This window comes from Pongo abelii, chromosome 6, assembly GCF_028885655.2.
Source record: "Pongo abelii isolate AG06213 chromosome 6, NHGRI_mPonAbe1-v2.0_pri, whole genome shotgun sequence".
Taxonomy (NCBI): Eukaryota; Metazoa; Chordata; class Mammalia; order Primates; family Hominidae; genus Pongo; species Pongo abelii.
The window spans coordinates 92383883-92399979 of record NC_071991.2 but is presented as its reverse complement, the minus strand read 5'-3'; the positions used below and the strand labels follow the sequence as shown (position 1 = coordinate 92399979).

The following is a 16097-nucleotide window of genomic DNA, read 5'->3' as shown; positions in this document are numbered from 1 at the left end:
GAATAGACAGATTTTTTTAAAAAACTTATTTTTTTCTTTTCCATACCACCAAATTAATAACCAAAAATATACAATCAAAGCTTAGCCAAGCAAGAATGCAAATGTGAATAATGTGAGTCAAACTTGAGATCAGATCATTGTGCAAATGTATGGCATCCTATCTTAATCCCTAGGCAGAAGAAAACAACTGGGTGGCAGACACTTCTGGCTGAGGATGGAAATGGAGGAGAAGGCTGGCAATATACAAATGAAGGAGAAAACACCACACATTCAGCCTGCTGACATCTGCTGCACATGCAAAATGGATTGGACTCTGTAATCCAGGGTGAAAACAAATGCTTTCTTCCTTCCTTCCTCCTGCTCCCTAGTTTTTGTTGAGTGATGTTCTCATTCTTTTTGCATTCACAGATTAAAATTAATAACAGCATCTGAATTTGAAGTAGGTCCCACTGAATAGTGAACCACAAGCAAAATGAACTGAAGAAATTAGTAATGAAGCATTTTGAATAGAAAGGGATCATGGACAAACACAATTTTTTTAAAAGCCAGTTTTACCTCAGGATGATGTCCAATTTCAATGTAGGTGCAAATTGGATGAAAAGCCCCCGTTCCACAGGCATACAAGTGAGTCTGATTATATGTCTTAAGTACCTTGATGAAATTAGCACATTCTTTCTGCAAGACAAAAGGAAAACCAAAGAGTTTCAGCAATCAGCATGACTGAGGTATCCTCTAGGGTGCTAGGCATGCTGGAACAGATTCATCTTTTGTTTTCTTTTTTTTTTTTTTTGGCATCCTTTTCACAACATTTTAAGGACTTATTTATTATTCTATTGTTTTGCTTATATTATAATATGCATTAAAATATAGAGTTTCTTACTCTGGTGAGAACAATTATTTTATGCCCTTCCATCAGTCTTCCATTAAAAATATTTTTAATTTATTTATACAAAAGTGGAAAAAAAATTTAGACAATCAATAATCACAGGTGATTTTTCCAGAAATGAGGAGAGCACCAAATTACTTGATTAACTAATGAATTAATCAAACAAAATGATGGTGAAAATTTACTTGCAAAAATCAGTTCTATTTTAGGAAAAGAAAACAAAAATATAATATAATATGACCCTCTAATAAACATAAAGTTTAAACATTATTAGTAACCCATTTTGGAAATATCCAAATGAGTATTCACATGGTAAATAATAAAAACTGCAATCAAAATGATTTTGTTAAAGGCTATAGACTTTCTTATCTACTTTCTTTTTTCTATAAACATTTGGAATTAAGAACCAAATGTGTAACTATAAATGCAGTTAAGGATCAAGCGTGGACAACAGTACAAGCAAGGCAGGCACACATGACAGGACTGGGTTGTTCCTGGCACTTCTAAGTGTGTCACACTCCCAAAGTCATTCTCTATGACTTGCCACTTTTCAAGTGAAAGCTCAGAGTGCTTTATGTAGTCAGTTGGAGCTTACAACTGAGGTGGTAAAATTATTTGAGTACATTTCCAAATGACATCTGTATTCTATATTTGCAGCTGATTATTTTTATCTTAATTCCATTGCCCCCATAAGATAAGGATCCGGCAACCAAATTTAAGCAGATTAATTGATATTTAAATTCAAATAATTGCTGTCTATTGTCACTTATTTTTCTAGGATGAAACCTGATGATGACCCTAAAATACATTGCCCTAAAAATGAATGTGGCCTATTTAAAGTAAAATGCGAAAATTTCTAGTTATGACTCCTCTCTCATGCTTTCCTAACATATGCTGAGTACTTTGGGGGTAACTAAAATAAACATGATTTCTTCCACTGTTTTGCTACACAGATCCTAAGTCTTTCTTTTGTCTGGTAAGGCATTACAATGTATAAAATTACTCTCTGAAATAAATTGATCTTGCAAGTTGTTATGAGGAAAAATTTCCTAGCTTAAAAGGTATGTGGATCTCATCCATGTTTCACTTTAAATAGGGTACCTCTTAGGTAAAACTATGAAACAGATATAACTCAACTTCCACTACTCTTAGCAACAAGCTCTCCATTCTGTAAGAGTCTCTCCTCCTTCCCCATGAGAATAGGACATGAAGGCTTGGGCAGAGGAAAGAGGTTGTAGAAAGGGAAACATCTGATAAACTCATTTACAAACCAGGCATTCATGAGCCTTTCCCAAAGGATTTATTTGTAGTCTTAAAAAAAATTCAGTCATTTGCAAAGAAGCCATTTTCAGGAAAATGTTTACTTTGAAACACGTAGGTGGCCACATACTCTGCTTTTATATAAAGATAATCATCTCTGATTGTGGGCTCAATATTATAGTATTCAAGATTAGAAATAACCAGTTCCAGCACCATATGCTGAAACCAAGAAATTGGCTGTGTACATATTGGTAAGCAAACAGATATTCTAATAAATAATAGTGGCAGACCCAGATGGATGTCTTTTTCATTCTAGAAAAGAACAGGATTTCAGTTTGCATGCCATGCCTTTAAAGATATGCATGCAATTTTTTCCACAAACCCCAATTTTTTAGTCCCATCAGTATCACCTAAGTGCCTCCTTAGAAATATGACAGTGAACTTACTTCTCCATAATAAAAAAGGAAAAACATATTTTACCAGTAAGAAGACTTGTGAACAAAACAAAGGTTCACGTCACCTCTGCAACTGTTATGAATCATAATGTCACAGAATTTGTGGGCTCTTTATCTCTTATAGATTGAATAACTGATTAGCAATTTATAGTGACTACATCTGTCCTTCCAAGGAAACTAGCAGATTGTAATTAATGACTGAAAAACTCTCAGGGTTCTTGCTAACTATGAAATTGGGCTCCACTGAATATCATAATTTTAATTTGTTCTCTATTAACTACTAAAGAGGAACGACTATAATATGACAACAATTCCCCTACAGAGCTGTTGGAACAAAATCAGTCACAGACCATAGCTGTGAAACCTGGCAAAGGGTTCTACCTAGAGTGCTGATAACGGGAATCTGTCTGTGTTACAAAGCAACTAGACCCACCCTATTGGCCTAAGGCCTGGAATGATTCCCTTCATTTCCCCACTGAACTCTCCCAGTTGGCAGCAGGTTGTACTGTTACCATGCCCTGGGGGCAAGCTCAATATTATTTTGGAAGTGAAAGTTGATGCAAATAGAATGGAGAGAAATTTCTTGGGCTTAGAGGATATAAAGATGCTTGAAATGAAACAAAGGAATGGAAGGAAATACTTTCAAATTTGGTTAAAAATAGCTGAGAGGAGACTCATCAAAAACAATGGAGGAAGAAAGTACATTAAAAGAACTGGACAGAGAAGAAGCAAAAACTTGACATTGTTAGTAAGATTTGTTCTTAACAGAAAACCTACATAAAAGAGTATCAATCCTGTCATTCATTCGCCTTCATTCTCTAGCTTGTTGCTGCCAAGGTTTTCGAGTGTTCCAAAACAGGATATTCATTTTATTTGGAAGCAGCTTGGACATTCCTCTAAAAAAGAAGGAAGCGTGGCAGAAAAAGGAAACACACTTCACACATTTCTGCTCTAGGGAGACAGAAGAAGAGTGTTTCTGACCTTTTCTTGAACCATGACGATTCTTAAAACTCAGAATGTAATGTACTTTTTGGCCTTAAACTACTGCACTGCTTTGCTCAGCACTGGAGGATTTACAATGTAATAAAGAGAGTGGAATCAGTTCAAAATGAATTCATTTTTCAAACCTTGATCCTTTTTGGAATTTAAGTTGATGAACACAGACAAGTTTAGCAACAAGTTGGCAGTTGGCTTCCCAAGAGTCAGGCAACCATATTGACCTCTTATTTTACTGAAATGTTCTCCAGAGCAACAGTGTTATAGATTGTTAGCTAGAAATAAAAGTAAGGGCAGTTATAAACCAGTAAAATCCAAGGCCACACCTGAGGAGTAATGATTCATCACCCTTAGTGACAAACCACTTACCCTTATTTTTTTAAGGGCCTCTTGTCTTTTCAGATCAAATGGATAGAGGAATTATGTATAAAGATATTACCTGGAGAAATAAATTTAGAAGAAAATGTCTACCCCTAGAAAAAGATACAGGAGCCAAAAGCACAGTGATTCAAAAACAAACATTGCAGATATGAAGCACTGATTAGACTGTGTTACGCAGACTTTTCCTGGACGGTTACAAAAATAAAGTCCATCCATCTGTCAAAACAACTGCTCCATGCATGAAAATTAAAACAGAATTGAGGTGTTTTTAACTAACTTCCGATAATTATACTTTCTACAAAAGAATATGATTTACCTCCAATTCCAATTACCTCCTTGCATGTTCTTAAATTCTGGATGGAGCAGTTAAATTTTACTCTAAGTAAGCGAAGAGAAAAGGAGAGAAGACTTGTGAACATGAACAATCTCTATTCAAATATATTCAGTTCATGATTAAATCAAACAACTTGTTCTGGCTCAACTATACATCAGTCCAAAATGAATGGGTAGCATATAACATTGACTCAGGTCAGTGAGAATTCATGTAAAAAGAAGAAAAAAAATGCTCCTATCCCATCGATAGTTTATGTAGAAATATTTTGGTGCATAATCTAGCAGCTGGGAAAGCAAAGAAAACCTTTTCCTATCATGATGGGTGGATACATTTCTGCCTGAAAACCCATTAATAAGCTTAATTCCTGAAGTTAATCTGTTGACTTTCTTTTTCTCTGGTCAATTTATTTGGCAAGCTAGCTGAATACTGGAATCTTCCTGCCAAAGCAGTAATCCGTGAGATTGTTCCTGTCACTCACTTTATCCCTTCCTCTATTTAAGCTTTTCCACACTTATCTGGCAATAATGTTTAGTCCTTTTTTTTTCTTTTAACATTGTGCTATTACAGCTGTAATCCGATCATCCATAATTGTGTCTAATACTTCACTATTCACTAAAGGAGGTTAGACATCTCTTCTCCAAAGAGGCTTATCTAATAAAACTAAAATATAAACCATGTTATAATTATAATATTAGCCTTCTAATGTTGAATTTGTGACTTGGAATTTTTTAACATTCGTCTTTCTAAGTGATGAATAGGCAGTTCTGTCCATTTGGGAGGCATTTTTACCTTCAGTATTTAGAATATGCCATAATAAAAAGAATTGAACTTTCCACATCAATGCTTTTATATTTTTTAGAGATTTGAAATAATACTGACTCAACTAACACAACAAAGTTACCATTATTATATAGCCAGTTATTTTGGTATGCAAGCATATTCATATTAATTGAACTATATCACCATTAAACCTATGATAACTGAAAAACAACTTTTAAAGTGGCTTGAATTATATGATTAAACTAAATGAAGACTCTCTGTACAAGGCTCCCAAACTATTTTACTTAAATGCTCATTTCAGTTAAGTGCCCAATTTGACTGCTCTTTCCCCTCCAGATTGACTATTTGTTTTGAAGTTCTAGAAATATTGTTCAAGATTCTATAAACATTTTTCTTTCAAATTACTTGAAACCTTCAAACATGTTCAAAATGATTATACACATAGGCACTATAGACCATGCTATTAGCAAAAGCTGACCGCTGTGATTTTCTTTTATTTAAAGGAGTTCAAAAAATTCACTTTGAAATTCTGTGTGGACCATAGAAGCTTGATATCTATTTTTAGGCTTATGTTTTCTTTTATATTATACTATCACTCTGATTCATCAGGATGTGTGCCATTCATTTGCATGATTTGATTGTGGTGCATTATGTGTACCTAGCATAACCTTTCTTCATCTCATATTGCAATAAATGCGGACAATTAAAAATATTCTGGGAAATCTACATAAATATGTTTCCTACCGAACCAGGAAAATTATGAAGTACTCACAATCCTCACCCTGATTTCAAAAATGATATTCTGTGGTTTCCCTTTTTAAGCAAGGTGCTGAATATTTAGTGTTCATGCCTTAATGCAACCAAGTCATTGGTTTACATGAAGTAAGGAGAGTTATAATGTAAAGGAATTTATTGTGGGCAAAATTATTTGGCATATTTAATTCTAACATACATGCCTTTACCGTAACAGAAATCATTACACATAAAAGAGAGATGAACTGCATCTTTAATTGCACGTCAGATGTAGCCTTAGGGAAAGACAGAAAAACTGAGCCTACATTTTAGAGGAATGCTTGATTTCATTCACATCTATCTCCTTTCTACCCCCTGTCTTGCCTAATTTCAAAAATTAATTTTTGTTGGAGTCTTTAATGTCCAAAGTACTAAGGTCTGTTTTATAGTTATAATATAAAATATTATCTTAATACATCTTATAATAATTGAAGACCCTAATCAAGTTTAGTGTTTGTGACATAGACACTGATGTATCACTTATTCAAATGCAAGTGCCTGTGGCATATTTCACATGTGTACTCTTTTCCTTTTCTTTCTTTTTTTCATGACCAAGTTTAGTTGCTTTAAAAGGAGATTAAAAAGTAGAACATTCGGAAAGAAAGAACTTTTACAATATAAAAAGTTTCGAAAAGAAGTCAAATGCCCAGAGGGTAAAATGAATTATCAAACCAGAGTTGTGAGACTCTGTTATAAGCTGAACTCCATTTTCTCAAAATTTATACCTTGAAGCTCTAATCTCTACCATCTGGGAATACGACTCTATTTGGGAATTAGGGTCTTTAAGGAGGTGACTAAGTTAAAATGAGGCCCTTAGCGTAGACCCTAATCCAAACTGGCTGGTGTCTTCATAAGAAGAAGAAACTCGGACACATAAGGAGACATCAGGGGCATGAGTGCACAGAGAAAGGACCATGTGAAGAGGCAGCAAGAGGACAGTCATCTGCAAGCCAAGGAGAGGAGGCTCAGAGGAATTCAACCCTGCTTACACCTTGAACTTGGACTTCTAGGCTCTGGAACTAGAACATAAATTTCTGCTGTTTTGGCCACCCAGTCTGTGCCACTTTATTATGGTAGCCCTAATGCTGTAATGCAAACATTAAAAAGAAAGTAGGTAATTGGAGGCAACCTGATGCTTGGTCAAAAGATACTTAAATTTACCATTGCTTAAAATATTTTCACCATCAGAACATATATGGTAACAGAATTTTGTCACCTGTCAGCCAACTTTGGATCTTCTGCTTTGTACAGAATTAGATATTAAAGAGGAAATTTTACAAATTTCATTTTTTTCTGGCACAATTTTACTATTTCTTCAAATATCGTCCATATATCATAATCTTCCCAAATATGCACATATATGTGGATATTTGTATGCAACCGTATGTATATATCAACTTGTAGAAATAATTTATGCACACATTTAAATTTCAGAATTTGGAATTTTTAAATTTATTTATGTTTATTGATATGTAATAAAGATGTTACTTATTGAAGGATATTTGCATTTGAAAAGGCATTCTCAAAAACTTTAAGAAAAAACATGTAAGGCAAAACGAACAATTTCATAATGGTAAAACAGAAATGGGGGTAGTTACTTGTATCTCAGTCTCACAATTTAGAGCAGGGGTCCCCAAAGCCCAGGCAGACTGGTAGCAGTCAGCGGCCTGTTAACAACAGGCTGCACAGCAGGAGGTGAGCAGCAGGCCGGCCAGCACTACTGCCTGAGCTCCGCCTTCTGTCTGATCAGCTGCCGCATTAGATTCTCATAGGAGCATGAACGCTTTTATGAACTGCGCATACAAGGGATCTAGGTTGAGGTCTCCTTGTGAGAATCTAATTAATATCTGATGATCTTTGGTGGAACAGTTTCATCCCAAAACCATCCCCTTTTCGGCCCGTGGAAAAATTGTCTTCCACGAAACCAGTCCCCGGTGCCAAAAAGATTGGGGAACCACTGCTTTAAAGTCAGTTAGACATGGGTTAAAACTACTCAGGCATTTTCCATTTGCAGTGTGACTATAACAAAGTTACTTAGAATCTCTGAGCCTGAGTCTCCTCAACTAAAAATGAGATTAATGATATATTCATGTAAATTACTTAACATGATGACTAGCACTTATTAATTAATAGGTAACCGGTTATCCAATTCTTAAAATAATTAAACTTCACTATTGTTTGGATATTTCTATGACTGCCTAACTCTCACACTCTTCTACATATTATGCCATTTCACAAATTATGACAAGAGCTCCATTATGAATAGTTCATTCTTTATAAGGATGTCGTTAACAGAGTTTAAGCCTATACTTGGTGCTAAACAGAGATAGATTTAACAAAATTGATTTTGAGTATTACTCTATGCCCATTTCTGCTACCAAGGGCAATTGCATTTTGTTCAATAGAATTTCTATGAAATCCTAGTCCTCTGGCAGTGAAGACTTATAAATTATAATCACTCTTGTTATCAAAGCAGTAAAAATGCCATGATTCATTGTCTCAATACAACAGCAAATACAGCATGCGTTAGTCAATAGCTGTGGCAGAACTGTACTGTGCCAACTGAAATAAGCTGGAAAAATATTTCCTCAAATTCCCTTTTCTATAGGTTGGTTTAGGCTGGCTAGCAACAAAATCTGCATGAGATTTGGGAGGTATAAATTAAGCTGCAACCATTACACTCCCCAGGTTGTTCTGATCTGCTGGCCACACTGTTAGCTTGGGGCAGTACCTGGGCCTCCAGGTCCTCTGGCTTCCACCAAATCTCATTTGTTAGTTTCTACAAGACTGAGTCGTGATACTTGTATAGCTCCATGACGAAAGGCATCGGTTTCTTCTTTAAGTCACCCAAATCGACCCAAAGAAAGTTAGAGGTAGTAAAAGACACTATGGTCCTAGTTTGTGCTTGTGGGTCTCAGTTCGTCCTTGCTCTTCCTAATTCATGTCCGGCTTTTCTTCTATAAACATGAACAACTGTAGTTACCTGCAACAACTTCACGCCCACTACCTGTCTCAGGCAGTAGCCTTCCATAGAGTTCTTCACCAGCTCTCATGATTGTATAAGGTCTAATTCCCATAATAAAACTTTTTCCATATCAATCATACAGTTGGTCTCTGACAAAACCATGATGAAAAGATATATCTTACAGCCATAGACTAGCTCATTGTGATATGTAATATAAAGAGAACATAAATTTGGCCTATTTAAAAATACACACATGCTTGTTGTAAGAACTAATGACTAAAGGTCATTAGTTAATAATTTTATTTACTTCTAAATATGAATGATTTCTGCTTTTTAAGTGCATATTAAATTCTATAATCAGTAAGTTATATTAATTTTGGTATCATTTCAAGCACAATACTAAAAAACCTATCTTTTAGCATTGAATACATATGGAATAAACACATGCACACATGTATGCATACATAATAGTTACATTTAACACCATGTATAGCATGGATAGTACAGTATATTTTGCACCTAATTTGAATGGAATAGTGAGAAGCTTCAGGAATTTTCTGCTCTTAAAGCCAAAAGCCAAGATTCTGCATCTTTAGAAATAGTGTCAAGTTTTCAGAGCTACCATAATTTTGCAATCTGTTTTCCTTGCTACCAACTAAAAAGGCGAAAAGTAAGTAGATGTATATTAAAATCAAATGGCAGAAATTTGGGAAAGTTTCATGATGTCCTGTGGACATAAGAAGCTGATGATTTTTATTGTTATTGCACAAATGATTTTTATGTTTCTAAGTCAAGTAAAAGGAAAATAGTCAAAAGTTGGTGATGGCATATTTGTCTTGAGACATAACACGTCTAAGTAAAATATTATCAGAGTCCATGTTAAATACAAGACATGATGGACAGTGTACTCTCAGAAATGAGTAGAAATCCACTTATGAAGATTATCAAACACATATAGAAGAATACTAAACACAAGTATTAGAAACTACGTGTCAGTGGGACTTCGATCAACTTGCTAAATATGAGGTAAGAAGATATTGGCCAAAATCTTTTTTCCTGAAGGAACTGGTCAAATCATGATAATAAACCTTCCAGAGTATAAAATACTTACTGTATTCTAAAAGTATGTACACTGATACATGGATGAGTTATGGTGTCCAGTCAAATCTAAATAATAATTTGTTAACCAATGCCAAATATTTTATCTTCATTTCTGCCACTTAAGGACGCAACTGAAATTTCCAGTAAAAAAGGAACACAAATCAAAATCTCCAAATCTTCTGAAAGACTTTTATAAAATGTCTCTATTTCAAATGCTAGCCTTACTTTACAAAAAAAATAAATAAATAAAATGCATTTAAATTTTAATCCTGACCCTAAAAGATTCCCAAAAATGTAAGTTTATCTGTACGAGACTTTGTTCATGGCAATTCAAACATAATTAATACCAACCTATTTGGCTGTATTAATAAAATGTATTAATTCAAAATATGAATACTACCTAATTTCTGAAATAAACTTAATGACAAAGTTTTATTTGCCATGTCTCTTTTACCGTATATGCAAAATTTGCTTGTTTAATTACTCGAAAAGAAATATGGACTTGTAACCAAATATGAGTCACTTAAACGAGTTAATATACAAAATGCATTTAGATCAATACCAGGTATAAAGCAAGCTCTCCATAAGTGTTGGATATTATTATGCTGCTTCTGAAGGCTACAGTTAAACTGTAATTATTCAGTTCAGCATACCAGATATTTACCCACAAACAGATATACACATACACAGGTACATACATATGAAAATCTGTGCTCATAAGATAAGGCATTTACTGGTATTCATCAAAAATCAGTTATCTGTACAACTGAAGTGCCATCAAAATTCTTGATGAAAATCATATTTAAAATGGATAAACTGACCATATTCTTTCACTTGTAAGATTATGCAGAGTGTCCACATAAAATTGTAATCGATATCTTCAAAAATTATAAAGGGTCTGGGGTTTTACCCTATTTGTAAGATAGCAAGTTAGCCTACCAGGCTTTCATGAATACTAACAAAAGATTTGTGACTCAGGGTTCAGAGGTAAAGGACTTTATTACTCACAAAAATAGTGCTAGCCAGAGTATTAGAATTTCTTGTGCTATTTCCCCTGGGCATTGGGAAGAGGGTCAGGTAATACCTATACATGTGGTGAGTTGCATTATAGGAGAGGAACTCTGGATGAGAAAACCTAAATATTTTATAATAGGTATAGCATGCTGAGCTTTAGATATTGATGGAGATGTTATGTTTATTGCACCGGACAGTGCACATATCTGCCCTTTGCTCCAGAGGGAGACACTCTCTGTTTCCCAAGACCATTTGCAAACCAGCCTTCTACTTCAGAGGAAGACACTATCGTAACTGTGTAAACAGTTTTTTCTTTTTTTAAACTTAATAAAACAATTTTTTTATTATACTTTAAATTCTAGGGTATATGTGCACAACATGCAGGTTTGTTACATATGTATACATGTGCCATGTTGGTGTGCTGCACCATTAACTGGTCATTTACAATTAGGTATATCTCCTAATGCTATCCCTCCCCCCGCCCCAACCCCACGACAGGCCCCGGTGTGTGATGTTTCCCCACCCTGTGTCCAAGTGTTCTCATTGTTCAATTCCCACCTATGAGTGAGAACACGCAGTGTTTGGTTTTCTGTCCTTGTGATAGTTTGCTGAGAATGATGGTTTCCAGCTTCATCCATGTCCCTACAAAGGACATGAACTCATCATTTTTTATGGCTGCATAGTATTCCATGGTGTATATGTGCCACATTTTCTTAATCCAGTCTATCATTGATGGATATTTGGGTTGGTTCCAAGTCTTTGATATTGTGAATAGTGCCTCAATAAACATACATGTGCATATGTCTTTATAGCAGCATGATTTATAATCCTTTGGGTATATACCCAGTAATGAGATGGCTGGGTCAAATGGTATTTCTAGTTCTAGATCCTTGAGGAATCACCACACTGACTTCCACAATGGCTGAACTAGTTTACATTCCCACCAACAGTATAAAAGTGTTCCTATTTCTCCACACCTACCCATATGACAAAGGGCTAATATCCAGAATCTACAAAGAACTTAAACAAATTTACAAGAAAAAAGTCAAACAACCCCATCAAAAAGTGGGCAAAGGATATGAACAGACACTTCTCAAAAGAAGACGTTTATGTAGCCAACAGACACATGAAAAAACGCTCATCATCACTGGCCATCAGAGAAATGCAAATCAAAACCACAATGAGATACCATCTCACACCAGTTAGAATGGTGATCATTAAAAAGTCATAAAGAACTTTTTTAAAAAAGCGTGCAAAAACCTAGTCAGGGCCTCTGCTCATAAGATGTGAGAAACGTGAAGACCCATGAAAAACTATATTCCAACAATTACACATGAGGATTTTGAAATTTAATGTAACTTTATTATTTGATAGACTCCCAAATTAGAAGGTAATTCTAATTATCCACTTAATACAGTTTTATTATATCTTGATATGCCTAAAATAAAATTTAAAAAATTGAGAGTTCATGTCAAATTTGACCTTTGAAAAAGTAATGAAATTTAAGGGTTGACATAGGCATTTTGGAATGCACTGTAACTTTAGATACATGTGCAGCTTTAAATTCTCAATTGCATTCACTTGGCAAAAATTAGCGCGATTGAGGTCCTGCAATTTGAGCCATAGTAAACATGATAGACATTATAATATATCATATCATTAAGAGGAGTAACAACTAAGGACAAATATATAAAAATAAATCCCTCAAGAATTTTAAAAAGTCTCAAAGTTCAGGTGCATGATACAACACTTTGAAATGTATCCAAGAATCAGAATGTTATGAGAGTCTGCTTTTTTGTTCCTCTCAGATGGTTGAAATTTTGATTTCCAATGATGTTCAAAATGTTTCTAACAGTCATACGGTTGCCATTTGGTTTTATTGAAATTTAGTGCAAAGAGAGATGGTTTAGTAGGATAAACAAAGAAGATTCAGAGAGCTATTGATTCAAAACAGATTCTTTTAGCAGCTTAGAATGTATTCAGCTTTCATTTGCAAAACAGGGTCAATGAAGTTAAATCCATCAATAGAAATGTTACTCTGTATAACAAACTGAATTTTAAGCACTAGAAAAATACCGAAAATGGGAGTAAAGGTGAATAACAGCAGCCAGAATACAGGTATCTCGACTGTATTTATTTCCCTATCCAGGGTCTCTGTCCAATAGTATTATATACTGCATGATATATATATTTTTCAAATATCAGCTCTCAAGTAACAGCAATGGAAAAATTCATGAGCATTTCACTACTCTAATGCTAAAAATGCCATAGCAATTTGAAGGTTTAGAATCTACAATACCAAAAAAGACATATTAATATGATGATTTGTTTTATATCCTGTACGTTCAGTTCTAGAAGAGAAAATTAAATTTAGATGAATATCAGAAATGTCATCACCAGCACATGCATGTACATGCATGCACAGGCACATACACACTCTATATAGAAAAAATATATAAATATATAGAAAAGCAATATTAAAAGAACAATAAGTGTTATCAGATAAAATATATATTTCATATATATCGGATAAAATATATATATTTAAAATATACAATTTATTTCTTATTGTTTAATATGTATATTATCTGATGACCTTATATATATATATTTATCTGATAACCTGATATATATATAAGAGAGAGAGACAGAGCAAAAGAGTATAACTATGTGCCTAAGGCTACAGGTTTCCTCTTTAACAACACAGTCCATTCTTTGTGGAATAGTTGCTTGAATTACAGCTGCTGATTTAATATATGTGTTTAGTGCAAAACTGGGCAGAGAGTAATGATGAGTTATGTTATCCCAGCTGCATGAGAGAATGCGGAGAGGTTTCACTTTTCTGTATGATACCATACTCAGTGACACAGAAACTATGTAAGTTCAATCCAGTGGCATGTCCTGGCTTCTGGTTTACAGTGTTGTCATAGCCATAGGAATGAGCTTTTCCTTAACTAGATTTAAGAGTGGCCCACTCTAAAAGTGCGTAAGATTAGCCAGTGTCTTGACCCCTCTTTTCCTATTGTAGCCTTCTATCTGAATCTGATGCTGCAGAGACAGCATTTTACCCAGTGTGACTTGTTTAAAGGCACTTCATTTCCAGTGGACTTTTTGAGGAAATCAGTAGGAAATGGCAAGCGCAGGCTCCGGAAATCAGGGATAACAAGCAAGGAGGTTGTTTGTTTACTTTACTATAGATGTTCAGGTCAGTTCCTATTTTGGTTACAATTCTGTCTTGGAGCCCTGAAGGCTGCCACAGCCACTCACATCCATTCTTGTGGTTTTCAGTATTACACGAGCCCTTTGAAAGGAATTATTGTCCGTAAGTCACAGCTGACTATTATTTACCCAAGATACAGTGCAGAATTTCCATCAAACTGTCCTTGTGTCACTTTGCAAATCAGGTGTCAAATGAAAGAAAAAGCCTCTTTCTTCTTAATATTTATTTCTTATTGTTTATTTAAATCATTGTTAAAAATAATAATGCTATTTATTTTCTCATGTTTATTAAGGAAGGGATGTTACAAATCCCAGGGATCCATCCAATAGCTATTTCTAAAATCATATATTAAGAAAGAAATGCAAAAATTGCATCTGTAAATTAAAATCCAAAAATAACCAATGAATGCCATGAATCATCTTGAAGTGCAAAAAATATGTAAACTGAGGCATTACTTAAAGGAGGTTAACTGAAAATTAAAATAAATTTTAATAAAATTTTAAATGAATAAAATATATCTTGCATAAAAAATGTATGAAAAGCAATATTAAAGGATCTATAAGGGTTATCAGCAAAATAGTATGAAATACATTTTAATGTTGAGTAGAGCTGGAAGAAAAATATATTTTTCCTTGAAATAAAATATATAAAAACTTCTGTTTTCTTTTCACTGTATAAATCTTAATGGAGAAAATTCAAAATCTTGAATTGATTTAATGCAGAATATGAAGAAATACCAAAGCACAAATATTTTATAATGTTACAATTAATTAATTAACTGATTTTTGAAAACATTAGTAAGGCAATGTTATCACACCATTGCACTTTTAAAAATGTGTGTCTTTCTATGCACTTCTATATAATGATTTATATTTTTTCAGAATCTTTATTACAAGGTGCTGTGAAATGATCTGGTGTCACTCTATCAGATTCAGCAAACTCCATGTCTTAGATCCTTTTAATTAAGTTCCATAAAATTCATAAACATTTTTAGTAAGTGTGGAAAATGCAATGAAATTGCCTTTCTTCTTTGAAAGTATTCTTGACCAGCCTGGCCAACATGGTGAAACCCTGTCTCTACTAAAAATACACAAATTAGCTGGGTGTGATGGTGGGCACCTGTAATCCCAGCTACTACGGTGGCTGATGCAGGTGAATCTCTAAAGTCATGATTAAGTGATTAAATTATCCTCCACAGGGCCTTGTGGATCATTAGTTTATTGCGGCTGCTGAACTAACTACATCTGGGCTAACCGCAAGAATCCCTTAGTTTTTTGTATTAATAACAGGGAGAGAGAGGCAAAGATAGGGAGAGAGAGGAGAAAGTTCCATAAAAGATGTGGGAAATGCCTTGAGGTGAATAATTTTAGAAATCACAAACACAAATTAAATCTGCTATCTCAGCCATTGAATGAGTTGATCCAATTATGAAATCAAATATGCTTGACTGGGTTGATTCAGTCATGAAATCAAATAAAGCTTCAGTTTGTATTATAATATGCAGATAATTTGTAAGATAACTAGATAAGCATGGTTATTACCTTCAATTTTCAGACCAAATCAAATTCAGAACAATGAAACACTGCAGTGGTCATAACCATTAAAGAGTGTTGAATTAATTTCATTAACAATGTTTTCACTTAGAAATTGTCCATGCTACTCTATTACATATACTAATAATAGCAATAATGACTAACATTATATTTATATTGTTAGTTATTAATATCTCAGTTACGTAATATTTTGTATGGGTTCCTTTGAGCCTTACAGGAATTCTGTGAGTTAGTTATTTTATTTTACTTTTTTTTGAAACAGAGTCTCACTCTGTTGCCCAGGCTGGAGTTCAGTGGCATGATCATGGCTCACTGAAACCTGCACCTCCCGGGTTCAAGCAATTCTCCTGCCTCAACCTC

The 16097-nt window shown here is 34.3% G+C and overlaps 1 protein-coding gene across 4 annotated transcripts in view; it reads right to left on the bottom strand.

Annotated features, from left to right (window-relative positions):
* SEMA3A (semaphorin 3A) overlaps nt 1-16097 on the bottom strand; it is a 518655-nt gene that overhangs the window by 130853 nt on the left and 371705 nt on the right. For all 4 annotated transcript variants that reach the window (XM_054559577.2, XM_002818291.6, XM_054559578.2 and 1 more), the window contains one exon: nt 556-675. In XM_054559577.2, coding sequence (XP_054415552.1) covers nt 556-675 — 120 coding nt within the window. The remainder of the gene's footprint in view (nt 1-555; nt 676-16097) is intronic.